Below are 15678 nucleotides of genomic sequence, written 5' to 3'. Positions count from 1 at the left end.
GAAAGGCAGTTGAAGACCCGAATGTGGGGATATGGAGGCTCCAGGGGAGTAAGAGGGAGGGAGTTTTCCACGTGGACTATTATTTGGAAGGAAGGCTGGTGGCTAAAGAGATGGGCTGGGAGCTTGGTGGAGACCCCCTCCAAGTACCCTGCCCCTTTTGTGCCCGCATCACTTAATGGACAGGGCACTTTTTGTTTCTGCCTCTGAATCATGGGGCCACGGTGAGGAGGAATGTGGCATGATTCAGGCTGAAGGGCTTGACCATGGCAAGCTCCCCAAATGACTATTTCAGTAATAACACTATGCACTTTTATGTTTTCCTTTCATCACAGCTCTCAAAGCACAGTGCAAACATTAATTAAGGCTTTCAGCATGCCATGAGGCACTGTGTGTAAACATTAGTCTCCCCACTTGGCTGAGAGGGTAAACTGAGCCAGGGGAGGGCAGGTGGCTTAATCCAGTGTGGCTCATACCTTGTTGAGGGCTCCACCTTGGAGAAGTTGGGGTTTAACAGCCTCCCTGCCCCTCCAACTATGACTTCTTTCTCTCCTTCCCAGGCCCTCTCGGTGATACCATGAGTAGAAATGGTTTCTTATTTCCTACTGGGGCAGCAGGACGACAGCTCCAATGCAGAGGTGCAGGGCATAGGGAGCTCCGCATTCTGATATATCCCTTCACTGCCATGTGTCACCACTTCTGGGAGGGGGCAGTGAGGGGACAGAGCATGATGTCAGAAGGCAATCGAAACATCATTTTTATGGACTTCCCTGGCAGTCCAGTGGTTAAGACTCCAGGCTTCCTTTGGAGGGGGCACAGGTTCGATCCCTGGTGGTGGAACTAAGATCCCACATGCCCCGTGGCACGGCCAAAAATTTTAAAAAATAAATAAATAAAATAAAAGAAACATTGTTTTTAGGAGGGACACTGGGGGTAACTTTATCTTTCCTCGGAATTTTTCCAAAACCTTAACAACAGGTGAAGCGGGTTAAGCAAATAAGAGGGTTCCTTGTATTGTTCCTGCAAATGTTCTGTAAATTTGAAATTGCTTCCGAACTGAAAGTTTAAAAGGAAAAGAACGGATGTCTTTTCTACAACCGCAGCGGCCAATGCAGCGGAGAGAGTCCAAAAGAAACACTGGAGGAAAAGAGACAAGAGGAAAATGTGTTCTTAAAAAAGAAAAAAAAAAAAAGTCCAAAAAACTGGCAGAAGGAAACCCCTTCCGCTGAGCGCACAGGCTTGCCTCCTTGGGTGACGCCGCACCTCTGTCCTCGCACGTCGGGGCGCTGCAGTGGCGCGCGTGCCCCTCCCCACCACCGCGCCGACACTGCCCCTGGCGGTGACTCACGCCGGGCATCCTTTAAATACGGGGAGGGCCCGGCGAGCCGCACTCATGCAGCAGCCGTGAGCCGTCCCACGTCCTCCTCTCTGGCTCCCTCTGGTTGACGGCGGCCGGGCGGGCGCTGTGCTGCTGGTAAGTAGGAGGGCTGGCCTCCTGCCTCCTCCCTCCCTCCCACCGGCCTGGAAGGACCCGGCTAGCCTCCCTCTCCTTTTCTGCTGACCCCGCTCCCCCGGGAAGAGCGTCCAGAAGGGGCAGGGCTGGCGCGGTGCCTGGGGATGCTCTCAGAACGCGGCCGGTGGAGCCTGCGCTGGAGGGGCACGTGGCCGAGCTCACGCTGCCCAGGTGCCTGGGGCCACAGCCCCTCTCTGCAGATCCCTGACCAGCCTCTTACTCTTTTTGTCCTGACCCGTCCTGGATGTCGACCTGGGACGCTGAGAAGATGTTTTAGACTGGCAAAAAGTTGACTTTGAAAGTTGACTGAATATCACACCAGTTACCCACCAAGTTTACCTCTTTCGGGATACTAGCTCCACTGGGAGAAGAGTTTCTCTTTTTAAGATCCAGGTTATTTGAACCCAAGTCCTCTTCCCCAGCACTTAATATGGTGGCCAACAGCAGCCTGTCCTGTATCTGGGTCTGTTGAGGACCAATGGGGGTATCCCAGGTGACAGAGCTGTCCTCTTTTCATAGACTGACTTGTAGTTGCTACAAAAGTGGCTTCAGCAGATGTGCTGGCGCCTGGTTTGGATTTCCAATTTGGAATTCAGCTGTGGACTCAGGGTTTTCCAGATTCTAAGTTTGTGTGTGGCTTAGGCGACTTCATTCTGGCAGCTTTCCCCTCTTGCCTTGGCCACTAATGGCTTTGGGTAGGGAGAGTCAGGGCTAGAGATGGATTTGTGATGAGGCTGGTTTGCATTTAAAATTGTGACTGTTGTACCTTTACCAGATTCTCTGCTCAAATGTAGAGGCAGGAGCGGGGCCAAGGAACCACCTGTGGAAAACCAGAACTTTTCTAGAGCTTCCCACCGTGCCAAGTGTGAGAGAGCCAGTCTACCTCCAGGGCCAAATGTGTGACCTCAGGGCAGGCTGCGACTCTCTCTTGGATGACACATCATTCAGACTGAAGGTGCTAGATGCCTGTCTGTCTCGCTCTGGCTTCTCCTTTAGGATTATATCACCATATCAACCAGTGTTGGTGCCACTGGCTCTGTAATTTAGAAATTCTGTAATGGCTGTCACTTCTTATACTTTGAATCGATTGAACATCTGGGGTACATTCAGGGCCAGACAGTCCTATTTGCCTGTGGTCTTGAGTCAGCTGGGCGGGCTCTGCAGGGATGAGACAAGAATGTGAGAGAGGTCGGGGTGCGGGGAAGGCTTCTGAACAGACCCTGCAGAAAGTCAGGGCACGGAAGGCTCTCCCAGGGCTGGGGACACTACCTGGGTTTGCTCAGTAAATGGAGGGGGGGCGGGGCTGCCAGTGGAAGTAGATCCAGATGTGGAGAAATAAGGAGAGCTGGGAGAGAAGCTGTTCTAGCTCGGTCCTGCCAGCAAACACTCCCGGGGCTGTGACTACACGTGGCAGTTTTCCTCCCTAAATCCTGACCGCGAAAGACTGACTGCAGCTTCTGGTTTCACTGCCTCCCTGGGCTTTGGGGACACAGGATTTACAAACTTCTGTCAAGATGCTTTGATGAGGGGCTGGTCCATTTTATCTCAGTTGGGCCCCCCAGGTGTTACCCTGAGAAGGGGGCTGTAGCCCATGGCTTTTAAAATAAAAGCCCCAAGTGGAAGCGTCTCCCTGCTCGGTTGGCAAGTTTGTCAGTATGTCCTGCCACTTCTGGCAAGCTAATTACAGCCCTGCTCTGGCCTCTACCAGAAGCCCTACCTCCCCTAACCCCAGGGCTGGAAAGGACTTGTTTCCTCGTACTCATTTCCTTTTCTAAACAAATGGACTGAACTTTGACCTTGATGGGCCGTGAGAGATGGGGTCAGTGACTGAGCCAGGTGGCGGATAAGCGTGTGGCTGCTCTTCCCTTGGGGCTCCAGGATGTGTCTGGGGTGGAGCCCTGAGCCGGGCTGTGTGTTGAGACAATGGGATCACCCCCTTCCGGTTGAACAACCTCTTCTGTTCTTCCATCCACTCCTCCAAGCCACTCAGGTGAAACTGAGCAAACACGAGCATCAGAGCAGCCTTGAGGAAGAACATCCCTCAAACCATGCAGCCTGGGAGTTGGGAGAGGCACTTGACCTTGGCTAATCATGCTGGGCAGCTGGAGGGTGGATTGTAGATGAGCCTGAGATCATTTTAGAATGGAGGGAGAGAAGCCACCTCTTCCCCGCATCCAGGCACAGCTGGACACGTGGTTGACGAGGTCCTAAAGCCTCATGGTAAGGTTCAGGGGGGTAACCAAGCTCTATGGTTAGGTAGAGCCCTGATCTGGGTGTCTGGAATCTTCCACTGACTGTGTGAGCCCAGGCAAGGCCCCTCCTCCCTCTGGGCCCCTTAGTTTTCCCATCTACAAAATGACCAGATGGTTTGACCAGATGGGCTCAAAAGGCCTTGGCATCTCTGATGCCCTGGGCTCTAAGTTCTGCTTCTGGGAGCAGCCTCTACTGCTGGGTTCAACTTAGCACAGACCCCAGATTTCTGACAGGGACGGAGAAAGGGCCACTGAAGGACATATCGACAGAGGGGGCTGGACCCTGTCTATGGCCCGACCTTCAGCCTCCCCAATCCAGGGTTCAGTCTCTCTGTCTTGGCAGTAAATGACATAGGTCAGGAGCATGGGGTCCCAGCTGGTCTAGGCCTCAAGTGGTGCTTCCGACTGTGGGCTGTGGGACCCTGCATCAGAGTCACTTGGGGAGTTTGTTAAATGTGCAGGGTCCTGGGCCGTTCCCCCTACCCCCCAGACCTAGGGATCAGGAGCTCTGTGGGTGGAGCCTCCAGAGATTCTGATTTTACTCAACAAGATGAACAATAATTGTAAGTAACATTTATCGGGTGCTCATTTTGGGCCAAGAACAAGCCTAAGTGCTTTACATGCATTAACTCGTATAATCCTCATCACTGCAGTGCTGTGAGTTCGGTTCTATTAAGCGAGTTTCCCAGGCACTTCCAGGCGACATTTATGTACTGATCTGGGGAACACAGTGGTTACCCCCTTCAAGCGAGACGGGGAGGTCAGGATACAGTGAGCCTCTCATTCAGACAGTGGCTTCAGACCCGCTGGACCGCGCAGAGAGGAGCGGCTTGATTGAGGCTGACGCCGGCTGTGTACAGAGGAGACAACACAGCCCCGTGCCTGGCATCTCCCTCGGTGGACGGGGCAACGTCTCAACGCTGATGAGGCCATGTTTTGGGAGACCTCTGTGCGGGGAGGGCACGGGTCAGGGAGGGAGATTTCCTGTCTGGGCCTCAGTTTCCCCAGGTGCGCTGGGAGGGGGCCTCCCTAAGGCCCCCCTCTCAGCTCCGTGATCCATGAAATGGCTCTTGGCCATGTGAAGATGCGCAAGTTAACAAGTGGGGTTGCCCTGCCTGGAAAACTTTTGAAGCAAGGTTCAAAGCAAGCAAGGGCCTGAAAAGATGGATACGATGTCCTCAAGCCTCCACGTGAAGGTGGCACTGCTGGTGGTTCCACGTGACCTATAGGGGATGGTGGGAATGGCGGGGCTTCAGGCCAAATCTCCTCTCTGTCTCTGGTAAGAGATCAGAGCTGCCAAGGGCCCCTGGGAGTCTTCACAGTAGGGCAAACTGAGGTCTGCAGAATTTACCTAAACTCCGCTCCAACTTAGAGTTAAGACAGAGTAGCGCATCCGTCTCCGAGGTTCTTTCCAAAAGCTTTGCTCCATGGCATTGAAATAAGAAGGCGTCTCCTCCCAGGGAACCTCGTGTTTCGGGAATGTGATGATGGTATTAAACCCAAAAGTCCCAACCCACCAACCAACAAAGCTCAGGGCTTCGGGGCTAATTATGTGTTTGCCCATGAGTCATAGAGGCTGTTTTTGCTAGAGAGACCAGAGCCAGAGCGCCTGGTCCAAGCGCTTCCACTCCTGGGGAGGGACCACGTCAGAGTGCCCAGGTGAGCTGTCTGTCTGTCCTTCCGTGTGTCTGCGGGCTCAGTGAATTCCCTGGGCCAGCGACAGACGCGACGCTGCCCCCCCGCCCAGGACAGGGGCTGGACCAAGTCGCTGCAGTGACTAAGGACGCGTTTGGCTGCCTGGAGGAGGAGGGTGTAATTAGGGCAGCTTTGTGGGTCTTTAACTGGTGTTTGTCATGGCTGCCAAGCGGCACAGGGCAGCGTGGATTATTAGTCCACTGCGTGCTGGGCTCCTGAGGGCCTCAGGCTGCCGCGGACGCCGGCCACACTTGCTGGAAATCCAAGCGCCCGGCTGGTTGTCCACCCTGCTTCTGCGGCCCCGCCCTCCCCTGAGGGCTCTGCAGCTGGGATTGGGGTAGGCTCCCTGGAGGTCCTTTGCAGCAGTCAGTGCCAGCCGTGGCGGTAACAAGTGCTGGAAAGTAGGAAAGCAGTGCATGTGGTGCTGGAGTGGGCTCTGCAGACACGAGGATTCATAAAAGGGAAAATCTGCAAATTCTTGCAATATTCGTTAAGCTGAGTGTGGTTCGTTTTAAACAACAGTGGCTCTGTTCCCATAAGGGAGTTATCTTTTTCCTCCTCTTCCCAAGCCATGAGGCACCACCCCTGGCCGTGGGCCCTTCCTGGGGCTGGCTTGATGCCGCCTCCCCAGCTGGGGAGTGCGAACTCAGAGAGGTCTGAGATGGGTCTTCAGAGGGTTCCTTGGCCCACACCCTCATTTATAGATGGGGAAACTAGACAGAGACTGCCCTGGGCTTTTCAGGTTATGGGCACTTTAATTTAGTACCTAATACTTGGGCTACAACACCGTTTTGAAGCATCCTGGGCAGAGGAGTATACGTAGAAATTAAGTGCTAGATGGCTCATCACCAGGAGTGATGCTTCACCTTTTGTAAGTCAGTCCAGGGGGTAGATCTCTCTCACACATATATCAAGGGGATGGGCAAACACCCACAACTGTCTGCGTGGACCCCCTGGGAGCACAGGCACAATTGTCCTGGTTGATGGATCTCATATCCTTGCCCTGGGACTCAGCCTTAGAATCCTATAGTCTTGGTGATGGACAGCTGTCATCTAGTCCAATACTCTACCAGGTGTAGAATCTTCTCTCCAGCTTCCTTACCATGTTTCTGCTTAGTTTCTGCTTGAACACTTTCAGGGATGGGGAGCTTACTGCCTTATGAGGTTGTCCATTCTGACTCAGACAAGCTGTCTTTGGTGATGAACTAAAATGCACGACCCCATAGCTTCTGTGTACTAGTTTCGACCTCGAGAGCCACACTAAGGCTGTTTTCTTTATCCCAGGGCAGCCCTTCACGTACACTAAGAAAGTGCTTGCAGGCTTATCACATCTTCTCTTCGTTCCGCTATTCATCCACAGTTCCTTCAATGGATGCTCAGATGGTCTGGTTTCTGCATCCCCTCACCATCCTCTTACTCTTCTCTAGAAGGCCTTCAATAGACCAGTTTGTCTTTGGCCTTCTTGCAGTTCAGGGTGAAACTGAGAACAGCATTATAGATGTGGACTGATGAGGGCAGTGTAGAGCAATACTATCACCTCCTTTGTTCCATACTTAATACTTCTATTAATGCAGTCTAAGATCACATTAGCTTTTGTGAGCAGTCTTCTTTCTCTGCTACCATCAATAAAAAGCCCTAATATCTAAGGGTGGTTGTTAAGTCACTTTTTCAGTGCCTCCTTTCTAAGCTGTTCATTTTCTGCTCTCAAGTTTTGGATCCAACATTTATCTATACAAGTTCATTCTTTCAGATGCGTCCATAGCTTAATCTGGCCCCCTTCCTTTGAATCTAGACCCCATTGTCAAGTTGTTATTTTTCTTTCATTTCTCCACAGTTCTACATACTTATTTGAGTCTTTGATGGAAGGTACAGCAGGTCAGGGCTTGGATGGGCTGTAACTAGGGCAACAATCAAGGCCTGGGTGGGTGGGGGTTGAACTTGGGTTCTGTCCTCAGAGTAAGCTTGTTGGGGGCAGGGGAGGGGTGCATTGAATTGAGGCCAGGTTGGGAAGCCTGGATTATTCTGAGTTATGGGCCAGACTCAGGACTCCATGAGTTCAGGGGAACAAAGAAAGGCCAGAGAAATACCTTCTCCACCCAGCCAGTTTATGCCTTATAGGCCATCATTTGAAATTCCTTCTTCTGACTCAGGACTTCTGCTCATTAAAAGGACAGACACTGCAGTAACACTCACAGTTCTTATCCAGGAATCTGGAGATGCTGGCTTTAAGCTCTGAGCTTCAGCTTCCCTGCTTCCTGCATTCCCCCAAAATGATGGGCATACATGAACAGCAGTTCTTAACCCTTTGGGAGTTAGAGACCCCTTTGAATCTCAGATGGAAGTTACAGATGTTCTACACATACACAGAAATCCATAGTCCCTTGACTAAGAATGCCAAGATTAAAAGCACCTTGAGGCCTTCCTGCCTCCAAGAGTCTACAAGGGCCATGTCGTAGGGGAGCTTGGCACTTGCTCACACGTTTGCACAGAACACCCTCACAGCCTTTCTTCAATTTGCTCCTCACAACGGCCTCAGGAGGGGGCAGATGTTATCACTCTCACTTAACAGATGAGGAAGCTGAGCCTGGAGGCCTCAAGCTTCATTCGAGTCAAACAGCTGATTTGTGGTCCTTAAATATTCACGTAGGGCCCAGTCCCCATGCCCCCCATCTCCACTTTCTATTTGTATGGACCTGATCTCAAACACCAAACCTTCCATGACTTTGACTCCATTCCCAGATCAGCACCATGTCTGCGAGAGCGTCTGGGCCTACCAACTTTCAGCTCAAAGTAAATCCTAAGTTTTCTGGGACTTACTCAAGGCCACCCAATGTTTCTTTTGGAAACTGGGACTGGTACCCAGAAGGCAGACCCCAGACGTTCGGCCGACCCACAGCAGCCCCTTCCAGAGAGACAGGAAGTGGTGTGGATAGTTTCCTTTTATTGGGAAGGTGGTTTGGATTAAACCTAGATGAAGCCCCTGTGAAAGGGTTAACACAGGGGCAGGTTGGTGGTGGTGGCGATGGGGCAGTGCTGGTCGGTGTGCGGCGGGGCCCAGGGAGAGGGAAGGCTGAGCTTCCCTGCCGTCTTTTCCACCAGGTCGCAGTGTGGCCCTGCTCTGCTGGCTTCTGCTGCTCCTCCCCACAGGCGTTCATGTCTGTGGCCTCCGCATCTTCCCCTAGGTTCAGGCCCTGTTTATTTGCTCTCATTTCCTATCTTTTCCTCCTGAGGAAGCCACGTTCAACTAGCAAGTCCAGGTGCTCTGAGAGACACAGAGATGGATAAGATACTGCTCCTGACTTAAAGAACTCACAGGGACGGGACACGAACATCCCTGCCCTTGCAAAGCCTGTTGACTAGTGAAGGAGACAGACGGGGACACAGTGAATGCCATGTGTGGCTGCTGTGGCTTAGGCCATAATGGAAGTTGGGAAAATCACCTGCACGGGAGGGTAACTAAAGCTGACTCATGGAATCCTGGAAAGCTTCCTAGGGGTGACTGGCTGTGAGCTAGACTTAGAAGTGTGGGGAAGATTTGGATGAGGATGAAGAGCCCTCCAAGTGGGGCGAATTGCTTGGGCAAAGGCATGGAAATAGGAAGGCCTGGGGGAAAACGAAGAGGCTGCAGACCAGACCACAGGTAGCATGAGATGGGTATGTGGTGATGGGGTTCAAAGGCAAGCCAGTGTTTGGCACCCAAGGTTGACGTTGGCTTAAAAACAGCTGAAGCATCAGTGAGGCGGTCCTGACTCGTGCCCTTTCTCTCCTTGCAGAGGCCATGCCGCTGAGACATTATCTCCTTTTGCTGGTGGGCTGCCAAGCCTGGGCTGTGGGCTGGGCCTACCATGGCTGCCCTAGAGAGTGCACCTGCTCCAGGGCCTCCCAGGTGGAGTGCACGGGGGCGCGCATCATGGTGGTACCCACCCCGCTGCCCTGGAACGCCATGAGCCTGCAGATCCTCAACACGCACATCACCGAGCTCAACGAATCCCCGTTCCTCAACATCTCGGCCCTGATCGCCCTGCGGATTGAGAAGAATGAGCTGTCCCACATCGCGCCCAGTGCCTTCCGTAATCTGGGCTCGCTGCGCTACCTCAGCCTCGCCAACAACAAGCTTCAGGTTCTGCCCGTCAGCCTCTTCCAGGGCCTGGACAACCTAGAGTCGCTCCTCTTGTCCAGCAACCAGCTGGTGCAGATCCAGCCGACTCACTTCACCCACTTCAGCAACCTCAAGGAACTGCAGCTGCATGGCAACCACCTGGAATTTATCCCTGACGGAGTCTTCGACCACCTGGTGGGCCTCATCAAGCTCAATCTGGGCAAGAATAGCCTCACCCACCTCTCACCCAGGGTCTTCCAGCACCTGAACAACCTCCAGGTCCTCCGGCTGTACGAGAACAGGATTTCAGACCTCCCCATGGGCTGTTTTGACGGGCTTGGCAACCTCCAGGAGCTGGCCCTGCAGCAGAACCAGATTAGTATGCTGTCTCCTGGCCTCTTCCACAACAACCGTAACCTCCAGAAGCTCTATCTGTCCAACAACCACATCTCCCAGCTGCCCTCCGGCATCTTCATGCAGCTGCCCCAGCTCAACCGGCTCACGCTGTTCGGGAATTCCCTGAAGGAGCTCTCTCCGGGCATCTTTGGACCCATGCACAACCTGCGTGAGCTTTGGCTCTATGACAACCACATCACCTCCCTCCCGGACAATGTCTTCAGCAGCCTCCGCCAGTTGCAGGTCCTGGGCCTCAGCCACAACCAGATCAGCTACATCTCTCCGGATGCCTTCAATGGGCTGGTGGAGATGCGAGAGCTGTCCCTCCACACCAATGTGCTGCAGGAGCTGGACGGGAGTGTCTTCCGCATGTTGGCCAATCTGCAGAACATCTCCCTGCAGAACAACCGCCTCAGACAGCTGCCAGGCAATATCTTCGCCAATGCCAATGCCCTCATGACCATCCAGCTGCAGAACAACCAGCTGGAGAACCTGCCCTTGGGCATCTTCGATCACCTGGGGAAGCTGTGTGAGCTGCGGCTCTATGACAACCCCTGGAGGTGTGACTCAGACATCCTTCCGCTCCACAATTGGCTCCTACTCAACAAGGCCAGGCTGGGGACAGACACGCTCCCGGTGTGTTTCAGCCCAGCCAGTGTCCGAGGCCAGTCCCTCATCATCATCGACGTCAATGTTGTTGTCTCCAGTGTCCAGGGTCCAGTGGTGCCCACCCAACCAAATACACCCAGCTACTCTGACACCACCTGCATCTCCTCCACCACTGAATTCACCAGCACTATGCAGGACTACACCAGTCTGACCACCATCGGGACCACCGATAACAATAAGACACGGAGCAAAACCACTACCCAGAGCGGGCTGGCCATTGCTGCCATTGTGATTGGCATCATTGCCCTGGCCTGCTCCCTGGCTGCCTGCATCTGCTGCTGCTGCTGCAAGAAGAGGAGCCATGCAGTCCTGATGCAAATGAAGGCACCCAACGAGTGTTAAGAGAGGCAGGCTGGAGCCAGGGCTGGGGAACGGCGGGACCCCAGAGGATCCGGGATTTCATTGTTCTGCCTCCACCCCTGGGTCCACAGAGCCATCCCCTGCTCCCCCTCTCTCCGGTCCCCGAGAGAAAGGTGCCCCCACCTTTTCCTGACCTGCCTGGTTCTCCTGTAGAAGAGGTTCTTGCAGAGCCTTCTTACCAACAGGGAGACCTGACCCACTGTGGCAAAAACCCTGCGGTGTTCCCAATTCACATCCCTGGGCTTCTCTCAAGAAAGCCCCTCCTCTAAAACCTCACCAGCGCTCCTCCAAAAACCACCTTCCCTGTGTCTGCACCCCTGCCAACCTCTATAGACGCGATTATTACACACCTGCCACTTTGTGGGAATAATTCTCCACTGGGACAGCCCCGCTCCCAAGTATTATGTAAGTTGATTCCCCTTCTTTGCTCCTCTTGTTTGTGACATGGCTCTACCCTGTCCCCTCAATGAAAGGTCTCCCTTCACTTCCTACTCCTGAAGGCAAGGTGACTTCTCTCCTCGAAGAAGGCTTCAAACCGTTTAGCTATCTCTTAAGAACTGCCAAGTGCCCTGGCTTTCAGGATGCTATGAAAGAGAGAAGCGAAAAATGAGGCTGCTCAGGTCCTGGAGGCCGGACTATCATCAGCATCTCTTGTGATTTTTATCTGGAAAAGGAAGAAAGGCACCGCTGCAACAAGTTTAGCCGCTTAGAGAATGATATTTCTGAACTGCAAACTTTGCTTTGAAAATTTTAGTCCTTTAAGGAATAAAATCATGTAGAATTTGTCACCCCCCAAAAAAACTTGAAAATCAGCTTATTGGTACTGGATGGAGAAAGCAACTTGGTGCCTGGGGGTCCTTGTGTTCACCCCCAGGATTTTTCTCTTTTAACTTTTTATGGAAGTGTAATATGCATACAGAAAAGCAGGAGCATGATAGTGTATAGTTTGATGGATTTTCACAAACTTTACACACCTGTGTAATCAGCACCCAAATCAAGAAACAAGACATCGCCAGGATCCTCCATCCTGAGCTTTTACTGGAGAAGACTGGGGCTTGTGGAGGTGGCATGAACTTACCTGGGAACTGGCTCCCCATGGGTCAGGATGAGCCCCTCACTGTCCTCCACCTGCAGCCAGCCCTTGCAAAGGCCCAGCTGCCAGGGTTGGAGGAGGAGATGTAGGTACACTCTGGCCTGGATGGGAAATTGTATTAAATCCCAGACCTTGAAGCACCAGGCTTGGCCATGTCAGAGGCATCTCAACTAGAGAGGCCCATGCAACCACACACTCTACCCTGCCAACAAGCTGTCTGTTGCTCATTGGAGGCTCTTCTGCCTGGGCCTTTTATGGGCATGATATGCCTATATCTGTTTTTAATTTTCACTCTCCATTTGGGAAAGTGAAATAGCTCAGAGATGAGATCCTTTAATTGGACAGCCAAGTGTAATGGAACCCAGCAATCCCTCTGGTTGTGGTAAAATTCTCCATCGACATTACGGTCAGCTAGACACTGAACTTCAGCATTCTCATCCACAGCAGGCAACATGGGTACACAGATAGGTCACACTGGGTCAGGGCCCTCTGTGGAGCCTCTCCCTGCCTGTGGTCTGGTTATAAGAGTTGAGTTGTTTGGTCCAGAGTTGCAGTCACATGAATACCTGCCCTCGCCATCCTTCCTGCTACATATATATTCACACTGGTAAAGAAAGTACACTCAGGACAATGCATGTCTTTCTCTGGACAACTGGTATACCAGTTTAGAAGTAGAAACAGTGAAATGGAGAATTTCAGGTGTCTGTGTCTGCCCAGGAAAGAGCTGCATCCAACACTACAGGGACTTGGAAATCTGCGATCAATCCTGACTGGCCTTTACTAGTTCCCTCTGCCCCACGAGACAAATAAGAAATCCCCTTGGGCCTTAACAGCATGATGCTGAAAGGTCCCAACAAAACGAGTGTGTAAGAACTTGTGCATTTTGTAGCTTTTCACTCTCTGTCACAGGGAATCTGGGAGAGATGGGGCCTGTTAAGGCAAAAGACATAGTATCCCCAAGGTAAATTTGGGTCTCCAAAATGTTTTCAAATTATTTATAGCACCTGGCAGACATGTATCAAGGCTTGCCAGGGTCCAAAAGGACGTGAGTCCAGAACTTGGGTCATGGGCATCATTCCACTGATGGTGGCCTGCCATATTGATCCTGGGGCCCAAAGGGGCAGCTTGGCTTGGTCTCCTCCAGACAGGAAGCACGGTTTGGCACTGCATTCCTCAAGATGCTCCTTGTAAGTAGGCTCCAGTGTCTCCTTGTGCAAGGGTACAAGTGGGCCAGAGATGGCAGAGAGGTGAGGAAGGAGTCCTCGTCATCCAGTGTGTACTGCCAAGCTGAACCCAGAACCCCTGGGTATTGATGGCATTGGCCATGACCTTGGAATATCTTCCTCACTGGCCCAGGATATCACACATGTCTCCAGGCCAAAGGCTGGCCTGAGGGCAGCTGTCCTCAGATGACTCCCCAGAGGAGCACCCTGGGTGGGGGTGGTGGACCCTTTACCTGACCTTCTGAGCTTGCCTGTTCCTTTCTCCCACCAGAGTGGACTGGAAGAGCCATTGGGCCTCCTCTTCCTTGGCAGGCGTTTTGGTCTTTCTGAACCACGTTGTCTGGTCAGGGAGCTGCCAGAAAATGTGGGTGGAGTTTCCTTTCCAACAGGATGATGCATTTGCTCACTTCTTGGGGCTGGAGTGAGCTGCTTGGTCCCCCAAAAGTTGAGTTCACTTTCACCCTTTGCTCACTGGCTTCTAGTTCCCCTTGCCAGTACTCCATTTGGAGTGGAGGGTCAATGTTGGAGGAAAGATAATAAAAGCCCGCTAGAATCACTGTTTTTCAAAAATGCTTACTGTGCATGGATACCCTTCAAAGCACTTAAGAGCCATTTTCTTTTTAACCCTCACAGCACCCCTGCGCATGAGTAGTACATGTGAGAGGGTCTAAAACCACTTGTCTTCCACAACATTATTCAATAGGCTGTGGGTTTACCTTCTCTCTTTAAGCTTTGTACAAGACCTCATGGCCTGTCCTGGGCTTTCATTGTTAAACCAAAGAAAACGGGGGTCACTGTCCTGTTGCTCCGCAGTCTTAGCCATTGGAACCTCACCTGCTACTGTGTGGATCCAAAGCTTTGTGAATACAGGAAAAAATTAAACTCCTCCACCCTTTAAAGAAAAACTGGCTTCTCTCAAGGGAACTGTTGGGCTGAGTGTATATTGTTCCTCCTCGTTAGAATTTAAAGGCACAACACCCTTCTCAGAACTCTTCCTGGGCAACAATGCAATTGTCACAGATGTCTGTGTAGTGCAGTGATGGGAATCATTTCCAAACTCAGGAAGCTTGTGGCGAGCAGACAGCTAGAGACAACTAGATAACTAGAGTTGTTAAAGAGACACTGGAGGTAGCCCGGCCTTTAGCTATGAATCACTCAAAGAATTCAGCCTACAGATCCCACAGTCGGAACTGAATTGGGGCTGCTGGGGAGCCAGTGGTGGTGGTCTTGGGGAGCAGGTCTTCGCTGTGGTTCAGAGAGGCATGGGGCAGACACTCCTCCAGGCCAAACTCCTCCCAGTCTGAGCTCTCTCCTTGACCTAAGGAGAGATTGTTCTCACAAACCTGTTGCCTTCGTGCTGCCTTCAAAAGTAGATCAGTTTTGCCTGGCTTAAAGAATCATTGCAAATAGTCCCAGGTGCTTGGTGATGCATTTAGAGCTTTCTAGGCCCCCGAGGTTTTATAGAGTGTGAGCCCTGGTGGGCAAGGTTGGGGGTCTGTCTTTGCTGGATGCTGCTTGTAACAGATTTGGTGTGCAGAATCAGCAATAAATGGTATACACAAGACACGTGTGATACTGTGGGCGCCTTGGCTGGGGGATCTCACTGTTGATTCTATACTTGTCACACGAATGCAAGGCTGACCTGGACAGCCCCCCACAGAGACCAATTCCAGGCTGGGAAAGGTCTTTGGAAAGTGAGCGGGGACCAAAATGATGTCTATAGGTCACTGTGACCAGAAGGGGCCTTAAGAATAGGTTCAACCCATTTTATAGATGAAGAAAGTAAGATTGGGACAGGAAATGTCCCAATCTTATTTCCCCTAGTCACCTAGTGAACTAGTGGCTGAGCTTGCAAGACAACCAGGCTTCCAGACTCCCAGGCTGGAGTTTCTTCTATGTCTCAGAAAGGCAGTGAAGTTCACTCAGCATTCATTAAAGTGCCTGCACGCATGCATGTGCGCGTGTGCGCGCACACACACACACACACACACACACACATACACACACTCTTCACTTTGTTCTGAAGCCCCTGGATGAACACCTTCAGGGCTGTTCACTCCCTCCTCAAGCAACTGCTTTCATCTTTGGATAATCCCAGTGGTTAAAGCTCTCCATATTGGGCCAAAATTCACCTCCCTATATCATTTCCTCCTCTTAACTCAGAAAGGGTTTACAAACTTAAATAAGCATTAAATAAAGAAACAAACACAAAAGGACAGCAAACCCACAACCCTCTTAGAATTTCTCCTGGCACTGAGAGCCCACTGGTGCGTGTGGCCGGCTGTCCAGCTGCGGTCAGTCTGGCCTTGCACTGGAGGGGATGTGGGTGTGCAGCCCTGATCCCAGTCCTCAGCCCAGAGCAACTTACTGGAAACTTTCTA

At 52.0% G+C, this 15678-nt stretch overlaps 1 protein-coding gene across 2 annotated transcripts; it reads left to right on the top strand.

The window, feature by feature from the left end:
- The first annotated feature begins 1394 nt into the window (after positions 1-1394).
- LRRC15 (leucine rich repeat containing 15) lies at positions 1395-14843 on the top strand. Of its 2 annotated transcripts, none has more exons than XM_007195169.2 (2): positions 1395-1471; positions 9231-14843. In XM_007195169.2, the coding sequence occupies exon 2, from the start codon at positions 9236-9238 to the stop codon at positions 10961-10963; it is 1728 nt and encodes a 575-aa protein (XP_007195231.1). In that variant the 5' UTR covers positions 1395-1471; positions 9231-9235; the 3' UTR covers positions 10964-14843. The 2 variants fall into 2 exon arrangements, with proteins under 2 accessions (XP_007195231.1, XP_057402177.1); XM_057546194.1 differs by lacking the exon at positions 1395-1471 and adding an exon at positions 5357-5421.
- The last annotated feature ends 835 nt before the right edge of the window (positions 14844-15678 follow it).

The sequence above is a fragment of the Balaenoptera acutorostrata genome, chromosome 4 (assembly GCF_949987535.1).
Source record: "Balaenoptera acutorostrata chromosome 4, mBalAcu1.1, whole genome shotgun sequence".
Lineage (NCBI taxonomy): Eukaryota > Metazoa > Chordata > Mammalia > Artiodactyla > Balaenopteridae > Balaenoptera > Balaenoptera acutorostrata.
The sequence above is the reverse complement of the archived record's forward strand: the minus strand, read 5'-3'. Positions and strand labels throughout refer to the sequence as shown.

Bases quoted from the DNA above. Each gene is read 5' to 3' on its own strand.
- LRRC15 (XM_007195169.2), top strand. From the start codon at position 9,236: ATGCCGCTGAGACATTATCTCCTTTTGCTGGTGGGCTGCCAAGCCTGG.